The 19,305-nt window shown below is 30.7% G+C and overlaps 1 protein-coding gene across 3 annotated transcripts in view; it reads right to left on the minus strand.

Moving 5' to 3' along the window:
- LOC129983861 (sister chromatid cohesion protein PDS5 homolog A-A-like) overlaps positions 1–19,305 on the minus strand; it is a 91,900-nt gene that overhangs the window by 21,137 nt on the left and 51,458 nt on the right. For all 3 annotated transcript variants that reach the window (XM_056093638.1, XM_056093707.1, XM_056093568.1), the window contains exons 23-25: positions 17,022–17,145; positions 15,702–15,906; positions 3,476–3,590 (exon numbers count right to left, since the gene is read on the minus strand). In XM_056093638.1, the coding sequence (XP_055949613.1) occupies positions 3,476–3,590; positions 15,702–15,906; positions 17,022–17,145 (444 nt within the window). The remainder of the gene's footprint in view (positions 1–3,475; positions 3,591–15,701; positions 15,907–17,021; positions 17,146–19,305) is intronic.

Below are 19,305 nucleotides of genomic sequence, written 5' to 3' on the forward strand. Positions count from 1 at the left end.
TTAATTTACTACGTATAGATGCTACATATAATTCACTTTATTAGATTAAATTTTATTATATACATTGAAATTATAATTTTTATAAATGTCTTCTGTGTAGGAAAATTATAAATGTTTGTTTATTATTTCAACGCTCGTTTGAAATGTGGTAATGGTCATAATCATTTTTTCACGGAAGCTTCGTTTTGTTATCAGGGACATGAAGTATCATTCTCACTTTGACACTGATTCATTATCATATGGCGTATATTGTAAAATCGCCAAATCTCACATGGAAAGATTAAGTTATAATGTGCTAACGTTTTTGAAGCTTAAGCACAAAAGACATAAATAACGACATAGCACAAATGCGACTCAGTGCACTGGATACACAACAGTTTGTTCTTTCTACACTTTTTCTCTATTTTGTTCTCAATTATAAATCACTTTGTTTTTCACAACATAGTGGTGAAGCGTCTTTTTTAAGCTCTGCTATCATGAATAGGCCTGATGTCTGGAGACAATCAAAGATGATAGCCTACAATGTGTACAATTACTTGAAAGATTTGGTTAGTGAGAAAGATTTAGAAAGCGAAATTGTGCAGAGGCTAATAAGACTACATCTGCTGAATCTCCGAATAACATCCCACTTTTCGAATCGCCCAAGAAAAGAAATTCCCGAACAAAGCCTGCCACAGATTTTCACGATTTTAACAAAAGAGTCAGGTGTCAAACTGTACAAGAATTTTATGACAGAAGCGAATATCCAACAGTGGAAAAATTAAGAGCTTGCTTAATAGAAAAAATTCATTTTTCTGAAGGTGCAAAATCATTATGGGCATTTTTAAAAAATTTGGGATTTTCTTACAAAAAGTGCAGTGATGGTTGCACGTTTTTAATAGAAAGAAACAACATCATTGTTTCTCAAATGAAATTTTTGAGAAAAATGCACAAAGTTAGAAACGATTCTTTATCCAGGCCAGCTTTGGTTAGTGTTTCTTTGATGAAACACTAACCATTTACCTAAATATGTCTGGCGAAGTTCCACTTCCCAAGGAGGCTTAAAAGTACTGTTAGGGGAAGGATCAAGATTGATCATTTGCCATGCTGGATCTGCTGATCTAGGCTTTATTCCTTCGGCAAACTTGTATTTCAATCCAGAAGTACAGTTGATTACCACAAGGAGATGAACAGTGAAGTTTTTGAAGTGTGGTTTCTCGATTTACTTAGAGGATAGGAGGAACCATCTGTCATTGTCATGTATAATGCGAGCTATCATTCGACATATGCTGAATAAAATTCCCTCCACAAAGACAAAAAATATGACATTGTCTCCTGGCTTCCGAGTAAAAATATTCCTCACAATGCTACCAAAATTAGGCCAGAATTATTAAGCACTGTAAAGGAGCACAAAGAAAAAGTATATGAGCTTGATTAGGTAGCATACGAAATGGGACATGAAGTAGTGAGACTTCCCTACTATCACTGCCAATACAATGCTATAGAACTTATCTGGGTTCAGGTGAAAGGTAAAATTGCAAAGAAAAATAAAACTATCAAAATTACAGATGTTAGGGAATTAATTGCTCAATGAAGCACTCTTAAACATAACAGTGGAAGATTGGAAAAATGTGTAAAACACGCAGCGAAAATACAAGAAGATGACTTGGTTAATTCTGGTATTACAGATGATGCAATCGAAAGGATTTTAATCAACTTACAAGACATCAACGAAAGCGACAATTAAAGTAAGTAAAGAACCTATAAATTACATATTTTTATAATTCTTTTATTTATTTCAATATGAAACATGCAAAAATTTACTCTGATAAACATAATGTATAAAAATATATGCATTTATTTTTTTAACTCAAAAACGCAAGTTTTAAATATATCAAATTTGGTATGCAATTTTATGACTATAATTTTTTTTAATAAAAAAACATATCCTAAATGGAAATTCGATTTTTAGATATTAGTGCCCATTTGCTAGGGATTAAAAGCCAAAAAAAAAATTAGCCGAGAATCTGATGTTACATTCAGTAAAAAATGCTAAAGCCATGCCAAAGATTAATATTTCATAACTATTCTACATCATGCAAGGCATTCTTGGCACCTTTATTAAAGAATATGTCAGAAAGTTTTAGAGACCACTCCAGCTGATTTTTTAAAAATTAATTGAACGAGTGTCCTTGAAATGAATACAGAAATTACACAAACTATAAAAATACATTTCCTATCATTTGATAAAATTAATTGAAAACTTTATGAAAAGGTACAAAAAATTTCCAGAAAATTAATTCAGATGGATTCATGATCCATTTTTGTTTGATATAATTAATTCCAATATCCTTTTAAATGAAAAAGAACAGATAATTGATGTTTCAAGCGACAAAACACTTCTCATTACATTTAACTCTCTGACTTTCCAAAAATTTTGGTTATTGATTGGAAACAAATATGCCGATTTGAAAAGAAAGGCAATCAATATTTTTTTTCAGTTTGCATCGACTTACTCATGTGAATTTGGCTTTCCAAAATTAGTTTCCATTAAAACATCGATCTAGATTGGATCCAGAGGATGGCTTAAGGCCTGCGATTTCCAATACAGATCCGATCATAGATGCAATCATGAGCTCTTTGCAAGTAAATACCTCACATTGACCTCTTATGGTGTAAAGTTTTTAAAAGTATTTTTCCTTAAAAAAATATTTCATTCATATGCATAAATAAAGCATTGTTTCAAAAAATTTGTTGATTTATTAACTCATTTTTATGATACAACTTTTATAAAACTTTTATGATGGTTTTTAAGTTTGGTGTGTTATTTTAAAAAGGTGTTATTTCAACTGATGACATCACAACCCTCTTTGAAAAACACCCTATAAGAGCAAATCCCAGAAAGAATTTCTTGGTAACTTCGTTGATGATTAAACAAAAATTCTACTGTTTATTCAGGGATTCGCGAAAATTTTTTGCACAAAGCGGGTTGCAAATGAAAAAAGTTTGCGCACCACTGATGTAGGCCATATAAATATTAAAAAAAAATTGGTAAATATGATGACCTATTGAACAAAATGACAATTGATGATTTATCAGTGAATTTGGGTTTGTATCATCCTCAAATTGGCCATTCTCTTAATCAATACCTTATCCCTTAATTGGAGGAAATGCTGTTTGTCATAACTATGCTTACTTCCCTTTAATTGCAGAATTTTGAAATATTTATATGATGCTAACATTAATTCATAGACAATTTTCTATACACCGCAATTTACAGAAGGAACAGAATTTATATGATTTATGATTCAGTTTTAATATGATTTTTCTTCCTTCAAATATAATTTCATCAAATAAGGAAATTTCTAAATATAAAAGTTCAAATCAACATAAAAATTGTAATTTTCTTTCTTTTAATGAATATATATATAATCACAATATCAATATATAATAAAAGAATCAATCTATGAACTATGTTATGGCATAAAACACTTACTCTTTAATTTTATATAATGAAGTCAAATCATTATACGTTTCAAAAAATGGTGCATGAGCAAGCAGATAAACAACCATCGGTAAAGCATAATCTGGCCATTGACGTGGAAGGTCATCTACATGAAAAATACATAATTTGTCAAAACAATAGTTACAAGAATAAAAAGGCCATTATTTCAAAATTGAAAAAGTTTATAATCAGCATAAAGTGAAACAGGATATCAATTATATATTAACAAAATACAATTATATTACTTAAGTGATTCAATATTATATGCTAAATATTATCTTGATAAACTATAAAACACACACACTGATATATGATAGTATATTGTATAAAATTGTAGTCCTAGAAACAGTTGCATAGAATAATAATTTTGAATAGTTTGTAACAGAGAACACCTATTTTATAAAAAATTACTTAACACAATGAAATTTATATTAAATCTGTCATGAAATTATTTATTATTAAGGGGAAAAATTGACATACCCATGTTTCTAAAACAAAAATTTGACATCCATTAATACCTAATTTACAATTTATATATATATATATTGCATTTTTTAGAATATCAACTAACACACAGCAAAATCAGAACTAAGGAATTCAATTATTTGAATAGATAGATGGAATCAAATTTCATTCATGTGCAGCAAATTTCTCTCATATATTTGAAGTAATCATGTTGCGATTGTGAAAATGGGAATTGGATACGTAATTCCTTTTTAATCCATCTATATATATATATATATATATATATATATATATATATATATATATATATATATATATATATATATATATATATATATATATATATATATAATATTTTAAAAATTAAATTATATTTAAAATTAATGAGAAAATAAAAAATCCAGCCTCTCAGGTCCAACCATAGCACTGATAATGTTAATTTTTATTTTGTATTAGCTGTCTCATGGTCTTGGAACCAGCTAGTTTGCCAGGATTAGTGAATACATATAATTCCAAATGAATCTTTTGTATGCAATTTTCTCTTAATGGTTTCCTATACAAATTATTTTTATATCAAATTTTGATAGTCATATAATTTGTATTATTTTTGAAGCCTTATACAGCTATGTTTATTGTGTTACATAAACATCTCTAATTTTCTGTCATTTCAACTAAAATTTGAAATTTAGCTTTAAATGGAAAATGATAAAACTAATCAAGTAACTGGGTTATAGAACTGAAAAATGATCATAAAGTATGGTGATAGAATGAACTGTCATTCAACTCAGAAGTTTTGCAAGTACTACAGAATATTTCTCACAATTTACTTAATATATCAGAGAATCATTTAATGGTGACTCCCCACATTCAGCTTACTTCAATAAAAAGGCAAAACATCAAACTAAAAGAGGCATAATATAAAGAATTTAATATTGACAGTATTTAAATTTTAATTCTTTCTTACTTCTATAGTTAGCTGTAAGAGATGCAATAACAAAATATTTTATTAAAAGCATTCTTTAAACAAAAACTTGCACAAAATGGAAAAATAAGCTAAATCTTCATACATTGGAATCATTGAAACATCAACAATATATAAAAAAGATGAAATAGTAACTGCAGTCCCCCAATAAAAGCAATTTGAATATCAATTCTAATCATGAAAATATTGGTACAATATGAACTTAAAAACATCTTTTAAAGTTCATTAAATCTAGATTAAATCAAATTACTGCAAGTATATTGGTATACTTCAAAAATTTATTTCAATTTTAGGATGGTGTAAAATTTGTTACCTGGCACAGTTAAGAAGTTATCATAGGAAAGCAGTAAAATACCACTTAATTTTTAACTAAATGTTTATTAAAAAATAGCTCCCAGGTGCACATTCCATTCTCCAAAGTATATATGTGCCAAATTTGGCAAACTCTAAGTCAAACTATCTGATCTGCAGAATACCAACATATACATCATCCTTTATTATTTGTAGAGAGGGAAACTCATGACCCCTAGATAAGTCATGAATGACCATCTATTTCAGATTTTCAAGAGAAACTTCAAAGATAAATCTTTCTCGTATATTCTTTTAAAAAACTTTGAAATGATTCTGTAATGATTTCACATGAAAATTCATGATTCCTAGATATCATTAATGGTTGCCAGCCCCTTATCCACATTCCAGTTTTAAGAGATAAAATAAAACTTTGGCAGTCATCGGCCTCTACAGCTAGAGAAACTGTTGTGAGTTTTCAATAAATCTCAGCATGGTTCATGGAAGACAGCACATTTACCAGACATATAAAAGAAAAGAATACAGGAATTGACGATTACACACATAGCCTGTTAAGCAGTTTGCGAGAGGAGTGCGCCAGAATGAAGTCAGAAGCGTAACCACACAGAGCGTGAGGAAAAATAGTTCACTTGCTTCATCCCAACACACTCCTTTGAGTGATATTTTTGAAGCATTTATAATAATACTTAAATTATATGCAAATACAAAAATTAAGAAATTAATGAATCATTTTTTGCAGAATATTTTAGCTTTTCTTCACTTGCATCTTTTGTAAGAAAATCTGCAATCAATCATTCTGTTTGAATATATTCATATTTAATTACATTGTCTTCCAACAAATCTTTCACAAAATGAAAACATAAGTTCATATGTTTTAATTTATATGAAAACCAGGTGCACTTAATCCACTGAATTGCTGCTTGACTATCTGAGTTTAAGATTACAGCATCATTTATAAACTGTTTACAGTTTAACTCAGTTAATACATTTACAGTCCAAATAATGTCTTTACATATTTCAGAAATAGCAAATAACTCAGCTTCACGTATTGATAGACTGACACTTTTTTGTTTATGACATTTCCATGAAATTAATGAATTACTTAATAAAATTACACCACCAGAGAATGATCTGCCATTTTCTGCATTCTCCCAACTAGCATCAGAGCTTACGTTAAGAAAACCAAATTTACAGTTATAAAACAATTTTTTATCTTTTGAATCCATTAAATATCTTAGTACTTTTTTAGCCAAATTATAATGCCTTTTTTTCTGGTTTATGATTAAATTATGACAAATATGCTGTTACAAATGATAAATCATAGTGCGTTGTATTAGCTAAATATAAAAATTCACCAATTAATTCTTGATACATCATGGTGTCAATCAGTTCATTTGTGGATGGGAAATTCTTTTCTCCTTTTACAATTAGAGTTTTAAAACTTTTACATCTTTCTAGATTATGTATAGCCAATAATAATTCAATACGTTCACACTGATACAAACTAATACCATTTTCATGTTTAACAATTTCTATACCTAAAAACTTATCATTCTCATGCACTTCCAATATACTTTTGATGCTATTTACAATCTCTTGATACATTTCATCATTGTCAGAAAAAATTGCTAAATCATCTACATACATAATGTAAGAATATTTTTATCAGCAATTTTAATGAACACACAATTGTCAGAAGCCAGTTGCATCAACCCAAACTTCTACCATATTGTGGTAAGCCATAACTTACAAACTTTTTCATCTCTAACTAATTTTTCATAACCAGGTGGAGGTAACATATAAACAATTTCTTCAATATCACTATATAAATATGCAGTTTTAATATCAAAGAACTTAAAAATTAGATTTAATTTAGATGCAAGTGCCATTAACATTCCGAAAGATTCAATGCTTATAACGAGTAAATAGGACTCGGAAAAATCTTTATTTTTTATTTGATTAGAACCTGCTGCTACAAGTCTCGCTTTGTATTTTGTTTCACCTTATTAGTTATTTTACTTTAAAGAATATACACATTTGATTTTTATTAATTTCGTTTTTACAGGTTTGTTTACTATTTTCCGAACTTCGAGTATATTTAACGAATCCAATTCATTTTTCATTGCTATTTCCCAACTCTTAAAAATTGTCACCATTTTTTGCCTCCAAGTATGCGTTCGGAATGTTATGAGCTACATTAGCTGACATTTGTTTAGATTAAAGCCTTTCCGAACTTCTGACTAAGATCTGATTTACGATATTATTATTACTTGACTCAACGTCTGGTGTTTCGTTTTCATCCCCCACAGTGTGTCTCTGACACGAAGTTACGCTATGGTATAGAATATATGTGTCACTATTCTCATTTTCTGCCGATTGCGCAGGGATTTCTAAACTAGATATTTCACTTTTTGTTTTTGATTTATCTCGCTTGTCGCTGGAGAAGTTTCAAGCAGTGGATTAATATAACAAGTTTCTGTTTTCGTTTTCCCCAAATAAGCACTACATTTTAAAGATTCATTGAATATAACTGATCTCTCTTCTATTATTTTTCAGTTTTTAATATCATAAATTCGATAACCTTTTCTTTCTCTAGCTTATCCTAGCATTATATTGCGTCTCCCTGGAACTTCAAATTTATTTCTCATTACTTTCGGAATGTGAAAACAAGCCACAGAGACTAATTTTTTAAGATAATTTAATTTAGATTTTCTACCTGTCTAAATTTAAAGGGGTATTTTTTCTTTTCCTTTACAAGGGGTTACATTAGACAATTGGGTGCTACAATTAATGACTTTGGCCCAAAATTTTAATGGAGGCAGCACACTTTTATAATATGAAGATCTAGCCCTTTCTAAAAGGAGACAGTTTGCTCTTTCAGCTTTAACATTACTTTCAATATAGTATGGAATAGTTTTTTCGTGAAATATTCCTGAAGTAGCAAGATAAGTATCAAGTTGTTCATTTACAAATTCTAAGCTATTATCAGTTCTTAATTTTTTTAATTCTTTTATCAGTAAGATTTTCATATTTGGCTTTAAATTGCAAAAATATATTAAACACTTCATCTTTGTTTTTTAAGAAATAAGTAAAATACATGCCAGAAAAATCATCCACCAACATCATAAAATATTTTGAGCCACAAAATGATTCAGGTTAAATATGACCATACAGATCAGCATAAATCAAATCTAGAATTTCAAAAATTTGATTTACGTCAACATTAGGATGAGTTTTTCTTACATATATCACAAGTTTCATATCTAAAATTATTAACATCTATATAATCTTTTATTTAAAGCATATACTTAGGATGTAAATGACATACTCTGTAATGCTAAATCTCATAATTAATAGTGGATTGCTTAGAAAAGACAATAAATTATATCGTAGTGCAGGAACATAGCCAACATTAATAATTGTTAAATTTGTAGTATCATTACTCACAGTTTTTGTTTTAACTGTACCGACTTCCTTACACAACATTTTAGAGTCTTTTCCTGCTAAATAAATATCCTTTGTTTTCAGAAATTATTTTTTCACACCACATACTGTCTTTGGCCATGTGACAAGAAGCTCCACTGTCCAACAACCATACTTTATCACTTAGGCTTTCTTGTTGATGAGAAGTAGTAAACACATTATCACTAACCCTTCATTGTTTTGTTGACTGGTTGATATAGTTGTAGTGATTGGATTTTGAAGCGTTAAGAAAATAAACGTTCATAGATGGCGCTAGGCAACTAGCGCGAGTGTAATTCAAAGAGTGATGTCATTCGAGTGTTGGCTCTTGGAGGAGAAGGAGTTACTGAGCAGAGTAACTCGAACGAATCTGAAATAAATCTGTTAAGTTTTCTATTTGCCTAATTTTTTTCAAAGCACTCACGAACCAGCCACGACATTTGGCGCAGTCGTCACGATTGAGAATCGAGTGCTATTTTTTACGAACTTGAAATCGAACTTTATTCGATAAAGGTGTGTGCTTTCGGTGTCGATATGGCCTTCCTAGGCAGTGCGAAAAAGGAAGATTTGAAGTTGTTGGCGGAAGAGCTGGGTGAAACTGTTTCATTAGAGATGAAAATTGTGGACTTAAAAAAATTAATTACTGGAAGTGAAAATTACGAGGAAGAGTTTGTGAAGAAACAAATGATAGTTATCATAGAGGATAGAAAAGCGAGAGAAGATCAAAAACGAAAGCAAGAAGAACGAGAATTTGAAGAAAGAAAAATTAAAGAAGAACAAAAACGAAAGCAAGAAGAACGAGAATTTGAAGAAAGAAAAATTAAAGAAGAGTGGGAATTGCAGGAGAAAAAGGCACAAGAACGAGAATTCGAACTTGAGAAACTGAAGCTGCAATATTCCAGTGTACCCGTGGATGTCGAATTACCAACTCCCAAGATAGAACTCAGGCACGTGATGCAAAAATTCGATGAAAAGAACAGCGATATCAGTTTATATTTGCTGTTGTTCGAGAGGCAAGCCGAGTGGGCTCAAATAAAACGAGAAGATTACGTGTCGCATCTATTAGGGTTATTGCCAACGGATATAACCCAACTCATCGCTCGAGAGCCAATTGAGAAAGTTAAGGACTATGACCACATCAAGAGTTTATTAGTGAAACGATTTAAACTCAGCCCGGAAAAATTTAGGCAAAAGTTTATGACTCATTTTAAAAGACCGGAGACTACCTGGTGCGATTTTACTTACGAACTTAAAAATTATTTTGAGCAATGGATTCAAGGATTGGAAATAACTACTTTTGAAAGTTTGTCGGGTTTAATCATAACAGAACAGATAAAGCGAAAAGTACCTACGGATATTAAAGAACATTTTATTGATGTTTTTTCACAATTCACGAATCCAAACGAAACTGCAAGCAAATTAGATGATTATGAAAATGTGCGATCAAACAGTGTGAGGAAAAAGAAAGAACTATATCAAGAGAATAACTTTTCTAAACATCAAACTTACGACGAAAGAGAAGAGAGACATTTTTCGGAACGGAAATATGTACCCCCGCATCAACGAGAATTCAGAAACAAAAACTTTCATAAAAACGAAACTACAAATTCAAGAAAAGTAACAAGGGACTGTTACGTTTGTGGATTGTCGCATTTTGCTAGAGACTGCCCAAATAGACATAAAAAATCGCAGTTGAGAGAATCTGCGGCAGAAAAGAAACAGGAAGACATTTTAACCGCGGAAATTCAGTCGGAATTAATTAATGGTGAAAAAAGCTTAAATATCAACCCTTTACAATACGTTGATATTTGTGTGGACAATAGAGAACTGAAAACCCTAGTTGACTCAGGTGCTATGATACCAGTTTTAAATTCTAAATATGTGTCGAGTGAACAAAAAGAAAAAGGAAAAATCATTTTAAAAAGTGCATTTGGAGAAAGGATTAACGCTACTCTTTCGAGTTTCCAAATATCATTAAAAGATAAAAACAACGAAGGATTTTCCAGGCCTATTGAGATAGTTGCAGCTGTCACGGATAGAATTCAAGAGCAATTCATCATCCCCCCCTCTGTATTAAACTTATTGGGAGAAAGCATAAACCACAGCCGCAGCCAAAACACGTCTGGATTAGAGGCGCCGATGGAAGAGAGCTTTGATGAATTTATGATTTGTTGTGGAGTTAGTCAGAGCGAAGAACAACCGAGCGGAAATGAAAGCGATTCTTTGGATAAGAAAAACAAAATTAATGCGTTGAAAGAAGAACAAAGAAAATGTGATACTTTGCTGTCAGTAAGAAAAAATTTATCCCTTGGAAAAGGAAACTTTTTTATGAATGATGAATTAATATTCCACCGGGATAAAATATTAGGCGAAAAAGTGAATCAGTTGGTTTTGCCTAAAAATAAGAGACAGCAAGTTCTTAAATTAGCACATGAATCAATTTTCGGATGCCATATGGGATTAAAAAAGACTAGTGAAAGAATTAAATACAGTTTTTATTGGCCAAATATGACAGATGATATCAAAAACTTTTGTAAATCCTGTAAAGAATGCCAGTTGAGGAGTCCGGAAAAAATGATTGATAAAATTCCTATTACTCCTGTTCTCCGTCCGGAATTGCCATTTGAGATAGTAAATATAGACCTAATAGGACCCATTGAACCCCCTTCTGCTCGTCGGCATAAGTATGTATTATGTCTAATGGACCAGCATTCTCGATGGCCGGAGGCTATCCCTCTTCGTTCGTTAACGGCTAAAGCTACGTGTGATGCTTTATTGGAGATATTCATGCGGACTGGAATACCCAATGTTATTGCAAGTGATAATGGAACGAACTTTATTTCTAAGTTAACCCAGGAATTCATGAAAAGATTAGGTTGTGCTCCCAGATTTACGACGCCTAACCATCCAGCTGGGAATGGCCTTATAGAAAGATATAATAGGGTGTTCAAAAATTCACTCCATCACATTATCAGAACTGATCCGAGTAATTGGGATAAATACATTCCATATATGCTTTTTGCGTACAGGGAAGTTCCTAACCGTACGGCGGGTGTTTCGCCATTCAAGTTGATGTATGGACGTGAAGCACGAGGACCTCTCAGTGTTCTAAAATCGAGCTGGTGTGGTGATATTGCCATTCCGTTAAACATGGAGAAATCAGTTGTGGATTATTTACAGGAGCAAAAAATAAACTTAGAAAGAGCTGCAGAGGAAGCATCTCTCATCGCTTCTGGTAAACAGCAGACATATGCAGAATATTTTAACCGCCGAACCGCTTCTAAGGAATTTAAGCCAGGTGATCAAGTTTATTTATTAATACCTGATTCATCGAACAAATTGTATGCCCGTTGGACTGGTCCTGGAGAAGTTACCGAGCATTGCCCTCCACATTCATATAAAACTTAGCGATGGAAAAATTCGGCATTGTCATGCGAATAAAATTCGGAAATACTATCCAAGAATTAATGCTGTAGGTATGATCTTTGAAGATGATGCAGACTTTGGAGAAGTTTATTCATCCCCCAGTTATAAAAATGTATGTTACAGGAAAGAGATATTTGATCAAGTGGATTTGCGACATCTTTCTGAGGAAGTGAAATGCCAAATCCTGAACTTATTGCGGAATCATCATTCAATATTTACCGGACAAGTTAAAGTTGCAAAGGTTGGTCATCACAAGATAAAATTAGAGGACGATAAAGAAAGGAAAAAACCTTACGTGTACAGGATTCCTGAAGCGTTGAAACCTCAAATAGACTCCCAAATCGAAGAGCTCCTAAAACTAGATCTAATCGAAGAGAGCTCAGCTGACATTGCTTATCCTATAGTCTGTGTAAACAAGAAGGATGGATCTATCAGGATGTGCGTGGATTATCGAGCTTTGAATGCAGTGACTAAAACCGACGATTTCCCCATGGAAGACGCAACGGAATTAATATATTCCATAGGACAGGCAAATGTGATTAGTGTGTTAGATCTTTTGAAGGGGTACTATTCGCTTCCCATGGAAGAAGATTCGCGGGATTATACATCTTTTAAGACCCATAGAGCACAATATCGTTTTAAGGTAATGCCTTTTGGGCTGAAAAATGCAGCTGCTACTTTTCAAAGGGAAATGAACAAAGCATTGTCGCCATACAGAGAATTTTGCCGTGCTTATATTGATGACATTGCTATATTCTCCAATGATATTTCCTCTCACTTGAAACATCTTCATTTGGTGCTGGATAGATTGGAAGAGCTGCAATTCACTGTTAATCTTTCAAAGTGTGCTTTCGAGAAATCTGAAATTTCATACCTGGGACATATAATTGGCTCAGGAAAGCATCAAGCTGATCCAGCTAAGTTAGAAACGATCTCTCGTTTGCCCGTACCTGAAACCAAGAAACAACTACGTAGTGCTCTTGGCCTGTTCAACTATTATCGTGATTATATTGCGAATTTCGCCGATATTGCTTTTCCATTAACGGAACTAACTAAGAAAAGAAGCCCTGATGTGTTGCCGTGGTGTGAAATGCATAGTGTTGCTTTTGAAAAATTAAAATCAGCATTGTTACACGCTCCTACTCTACACACCCCGAATATGAGCAAACCCTTTGTGATTCATTGTGATGCCTCGTCAATCGGGATTGGCTCGTGTTTATCACAGACTGTTGGTGGAAAAATGTGCCCTATCGCTTATGCAAGTCAAAAATTAAACAAAAGCCAACAATCTTGGTCGACAATCGAACGGGAAGCATTTGCTATAGTTTGGAGCTTGAAAAAGTTTGAAACCCTTGTGTTTGGATCCGAGATCCACATTTTTACCGATCATAACCCCCTTCCTTATCTGACCAAGTGCGCTCCTCAGTCATCTCGACTACAAAGGTGGGTATTTGCCTTGCAGAGATTCAACATAACATTAAAACATTGCCCTGGTTCTAAAATGCCGCATGCTGATGCTTTGTCACGTTTATTACCAAAATAGACTGAAAAACATTTTTTTAGTACTAATATCATTTTTCTGTTTTATATATCAATATGGGATTAGTGACTATAAAATAATAATTTATGCTTGATATTATGTATATTTGTTTTAATGTTTGTTTTTTTTTTTTTTTTTGTTATTATCATTTTCTTAATATGTTGAATAATTGGTATTCGCAAGTTTAAGAGTATAATATGCAAAACTGTTTGAAATAGGATTGGTTACAGGAATATAACTTTTTCTAGTGTTTGTTATAAATTTCCATTCAGCAGTTTTGGTTATATTTGAAATATTATTTGAGTAATGTTTATCAAGTGAAATCCTTTCTTAATTATGTATTAATGTTTACTAAGTGATTATATTCATTATAAATTTGTGTTTATTAGTTGATAAGTGATTATATACATTATTAAGTATATATTAACTGATAAGTGAGTTTCTTATTATCAAGATGGTCTTTATATTCAATTGTGCATTTCTTATTTTACCTCGTTGCTTTCTTAAATGTTTGTTAGTAATTAGTTATTCATTCGAGTTAACTTTGCATTTGTGTTTATTTTTATTTGGATAATTTGATGTTATTAGATACGTTTTAAAACCCAATTCATAATTTTAATTCAGAGGTATGTTTATGTTTTCATATAAACACTACTCTTACGTTGGGGGTGTAGTGATTGGATTTTGAAGCGTTAAGAAAATAAACGTTCATAGATGGCGCTAGGCAACTAGCGCGAGTGTAATTCAAAGAGTGACGTCATTCGAGTGTTGGCTCTTGGAGGAGAAGGAGTTACTGAGCAGAGTAACTCCTTCTCCTCCAAGAGCCAACACTCGAATGACGTCACTCTTTGAATTACACTCGCGCTAGTTGCCTAGCGCCATCTATGAACGTTTATTTTCTTAACGCTTCAAAATCCAATCACTACAATAGTGTTGTGTATTTCGCCTTTCATTATTTTCATTAATGGAGCACTTATATTTTTATTTTTGTAAAAGCAGTCTTTGGCAATATGATTTGGACGTCTGCAGATTAACAGAGCCTAACACCTTAACTTTTGTTTTTTCTAGAATAACACACTTCTGCGTTGATTTCTTCAGCGCAAATACTCATCTTCGAATATCAGGTATTTTCTTTTTTTCTATTACTTCATCCATTGACTTGTCACATTGGGTTTAGAGAATTTCTCGTACTTTAGAGAATTTTCCTTTCAGTTCTGCGCACTATATAATAAACGAGCTCCCTAGGTGTGATATCCAATCCTAAAGAATGACACTTCATAGCCATTCCTCTTGCTCCGGCAATATAATCATTTGCAGATTCACTGCGTTTCCTCATTTTAATGAGTGACACTTTGAATTCTACAAGTCCAAGTTTTTAATTTGAAAATCTTTTCTGACTTAAAAAGCAATTTTAGATAGGCTTAAAAATCTTGATTATAAAATATTAAATAATATATCGATTGCTTAAATAGTCCCTCAGCCATTCATACTTGTCCTAGATCAAGAGAAACTACCTATTTCTTGTTGCTGAATCCTACTATTGAAAAATCTATCATAAAACATTAATATAGTCTTTAAATTTTGATATATCTTATTTAATACTTTAAATAGGCTACTCCTAGGATGAAAATAATTAAAAGAAATATTAGGAGAAAACTGGACTATTCAAATGAAAGCTAATAAAACTTGGATATCAAAAATGGAAAACAAGGAAATTTTTCACAATGCATCATCATATCAACTTGACAACAAAAGTTGTCAAAATTAAATTAATATTTGATGCTAATTATTTTTTTTAAGCAAGCTAAAATATTTGCTCATTTCATAATTCCAACAAATGTATACTAAAAATGGTAAATTGGATCAAAGAAAAAGCTAAAATATTTGTTTATCATTTTAAAATTACAATAATAATTAATTTAATTAATACAAAATATTTTTTGTTAAAAAGTTAATTTAGAATTAAAAATACATATACTGCCATTGTAAAACAAATATAATTTATCATATAAAAGAAACAATAGATTCCTTACTACAGGAGATGGAAATTCCTTTGATATATTCTTTTCTTCTGGTAATATTTTGAACTAAATATTGTTTCACTCTTACTCGGAATTCTCTTCTAGGATCCAGTCCACCTAAGGCCAAAATCGCTAAAAATTCCAAAGGAAATCTCAAAATGTATAAGCCTTTATTTAATTTGGTAACAAAGTGTTCTCGGACTTCAGGACAATTATCCTAAAAATAAAATAAATGAACACTTTACATTTCTTAACTATTGTATCCAAAAAAAAGTATATTAACTAACAACTATTTATACTATTATTTCCAATTATACTATCTATTCTTTTGTAAGAAAAGATAACTGTTAATAATGCAAAGTAAAATTCCATTTATGATGATTCTGTAATATTTGTTAAGATATTTAGGAGATTTTAAAATAATTATTTTAAACATTTTATGACAATTATGAACATCTCAATTCAAAAAGAAGAAAAGTCATAACTAAATTTATAGTACTATTTTTAATGCAATTACATATGCATGCATTTCAAACAAATATGATTTTGCATACTTCATAAAATTAATCTCTTTTGTATACTTTTTACATTGCTTAGTATTTTAAAAAATTTAAAAAACTATCACAATTACATATTTTTATTTATATATAGCTACAAGCATTGGATAAATTCACAGATGAAATCTTTTCACACAGTGAATTTCAGAGTAAAAACTCAATACATAAAGGATGCTCACATATCATAACAACTATTATCATAACAGCAGATACCTGATGACTAAATTATATTGCAATATTTCATATCAAAATCAATGCACCATTTTAATAAGCTACTAGCAACATTTATGTGGATTAAATAATGCCATATTAATTTTACTGCTCGAACTGTCAACCGTTTTTAAAAATAACATTCTTCTCTACCCACCTAGTACCATAAAACTATTTACACACTCCCAATGACATAACACCCACCATAATGTAATCTATAATATTTTTTTGTAAAATTATTAGCTTTCTTACAACAGAAGGATTTTGTAAAATTTTTTACTAAAGGAATATTTTAAGTAGAGGAGGATGAAGTGCAAACATTTCATCTGATAAACATATTTTGGCCAAAGTTTAATTAAACATTTTCAGTTGTTATAAAAAATATATCTCAATTTTGTTTAAAACCTTTTTTTTTTATTTCTCTATATACATTTAATAACAATCCAAGAAAAAAAATGAACATTTGCTTAGAAAAGATATATAAGATATGTATAACTCAATAATTATTCTCTATTGAATAAATCACACACATTTAAAAAAGAATATGATGAAAGCAAATACATACACACATAATATAAGCTATATTTATGAAAAGGATAGGTGGAAGACAATCTATATAGGTCGGCTCTCGACAAAGCTTCAGGACACATTTTGCAGCTGCAAGGCGCATCCACGAAGCTTCTGAAAGTCTAAAATATGAAATAATATAGAATTTAATATTCAAATAGATAAAAAAGGTATAAATATCTAGTCATAGACATAAAATAGCTTTAAAGAAAAATTAATAACTAATATTTAGAGAAAACCATGAAAATTATACAATATTAGATTAATAGTAAATATCATAGAAATATTATTTCAATTATTAAGAGTTAAAAGATCATGTTGCTCATCCTTTAATAAGCTAACCTCTTTTCATGCTTTGATAAAGAATATGTCCATGGACTGATTACTCTGTGTTTCAGATCCAAAATTAGTATCTGCAACTACAGTATAAAATGTCTCCACAGGGTTCGCAGTAAGAAATAGGTGTAAATATTAAGCACATTTGAACATGTGTGGGTACATAAATTCATTCATTTTTTAAATATAGGATTTTTTTCTGTTTTATAATTAAATTACAGTTTTTGTAGAAAAATTAAAAAAACATTTTTGAAAATTTTAAATATATATTTTAAAACTTTTAATCTTTGACAAGAAACAATTATTCATATTTTAATCGAAATATTCTAATGTAATATGGCAAATTCTAGAAAAATGGTTATAACTTTGTTTAGAGGTTGTATTGAGCCTCATCCTTATTAGCAAAATGATCTTAAGTAATAATTAATACAAAGAAATTTCTTAAAGTTTGAGTTATGAGCAAACAATAAAATCAATATTGTAGATTTAAATTTGGTTAATTTTTATTTACTAGAGATTTAAATAATTGGTAAATTGAATACATATTGGGGAGGGGGGAGGAGCAAAAAAATTATTTTCACAAGATATGGGGAAGGAGTCTTCTACCATTTCCTGACACAAATGTCTATGTTAATTTCTAACAGCCATAATTAATCAGTTAGCAATTACAAATTAATTCAGAAAGCTTAATACCAGATAATGACAGATTTTTACAACTATAATTTTAAATTTAAGTTCATAATTTTTAAAAAAAACAGGAAATATATAATTAAATATTCTTTGTCCTTATATGTATACTTTTTAATATAACTGACTTATAAAAAGTATCTGTATTTTCTAATTTTTAAAGTTTTAATTAAAATTTTAAAATTAAAATGACAAAACCAATAGAATTATCTGATATTGATAAATTTAATTGAATAAACTAATTGCCTTTATTTTTATAAAAAACTGAACAGATATAATAAGCAGAAACAAGAAAGGGGTAGAGAAACACTAGTATTACAGCTGACTTTAAAATTAAAGTTTTAAAAAATTTCTCATTGGCAATTTCAGATTCTATATCTCGTAAAAGTTAATTTCACCCAATCATTTTTTTCCCACTGTTGTTGCACTATGCTAAGAGTGAAAAATCCTTTGTTTTACTAGCCCCTTGTAACAGTTCTTTAATTTTTACTTCCACACCAGAATTTCTTTTTGTAAGTCACTTTTCTTCTTTAACTCCAAAGAGCAAGTATATAATACTATACATTTTATTCAGACCAACTAAAAATATTTCACATAAAAAAAGTAATTCTTCAAAAGTGCAGATGTATTTGGAAAAAATGCCATACATTTGAATTTATTTTGAGTGGAATTGTTATATTGGGAATATATAATATATATTGTTACAAAATTTTTCTACTACAAATACAGCTAATCAATTGTAATAATGCAGCGCACTTAATCGCTAATTCCGCAGCTTGCTTGCTGTCTAATCCTCTCAAATCTTTTAATTGTTGGCGACTCCGACTACTCTTACACACGACTTCTGACGATACACAGGACTTCCCTGCAGCTTCAGAGTGCCCGTCTTTTATAGTTCCGGGAGGCGGGACTAGAATCTTCCAGACCAATCAGGGCGTATCTGAGTGTATCTTGGTTCCTACTGGATGGATCTTGAAACTTCTCAAACTTTTCAGTATAATCCATTTTGTCGAAAAACTTGCCAACTTCGTCGCCAAGCCCAGCACACACAGGACAGATCTTGCAACGTTTTTAAAGGGTTTTCCCACGATGATTATTCGTGCCGGGTGGCAAAATTACAGATTTGTAACAATATATATAAGCTTATCCACAGCTAATGCAAAATTAAGTTAATTTTTTATTCCTTTCTTTTTGAGAAATGTACTGCATTTTCTCGGAATGTCTATACATCTTTTTCCATTTACTATTTCCCGCTGCTT

Source organism: Argiope bruennichi, chromosome 1 (genome assembly GCF_947563725.1).
Source record: "Argiope bruennichi chromosome 1, qqArgBrue1.1, whole genome shotgun sequence".
Taxonomy (NCBI): domain Eukaryota; kingdom Metazoa; phylum Arthropoda; class Arachnida; order Araneae; family Araneidae; genus Argiope; species Argiope bruennichi.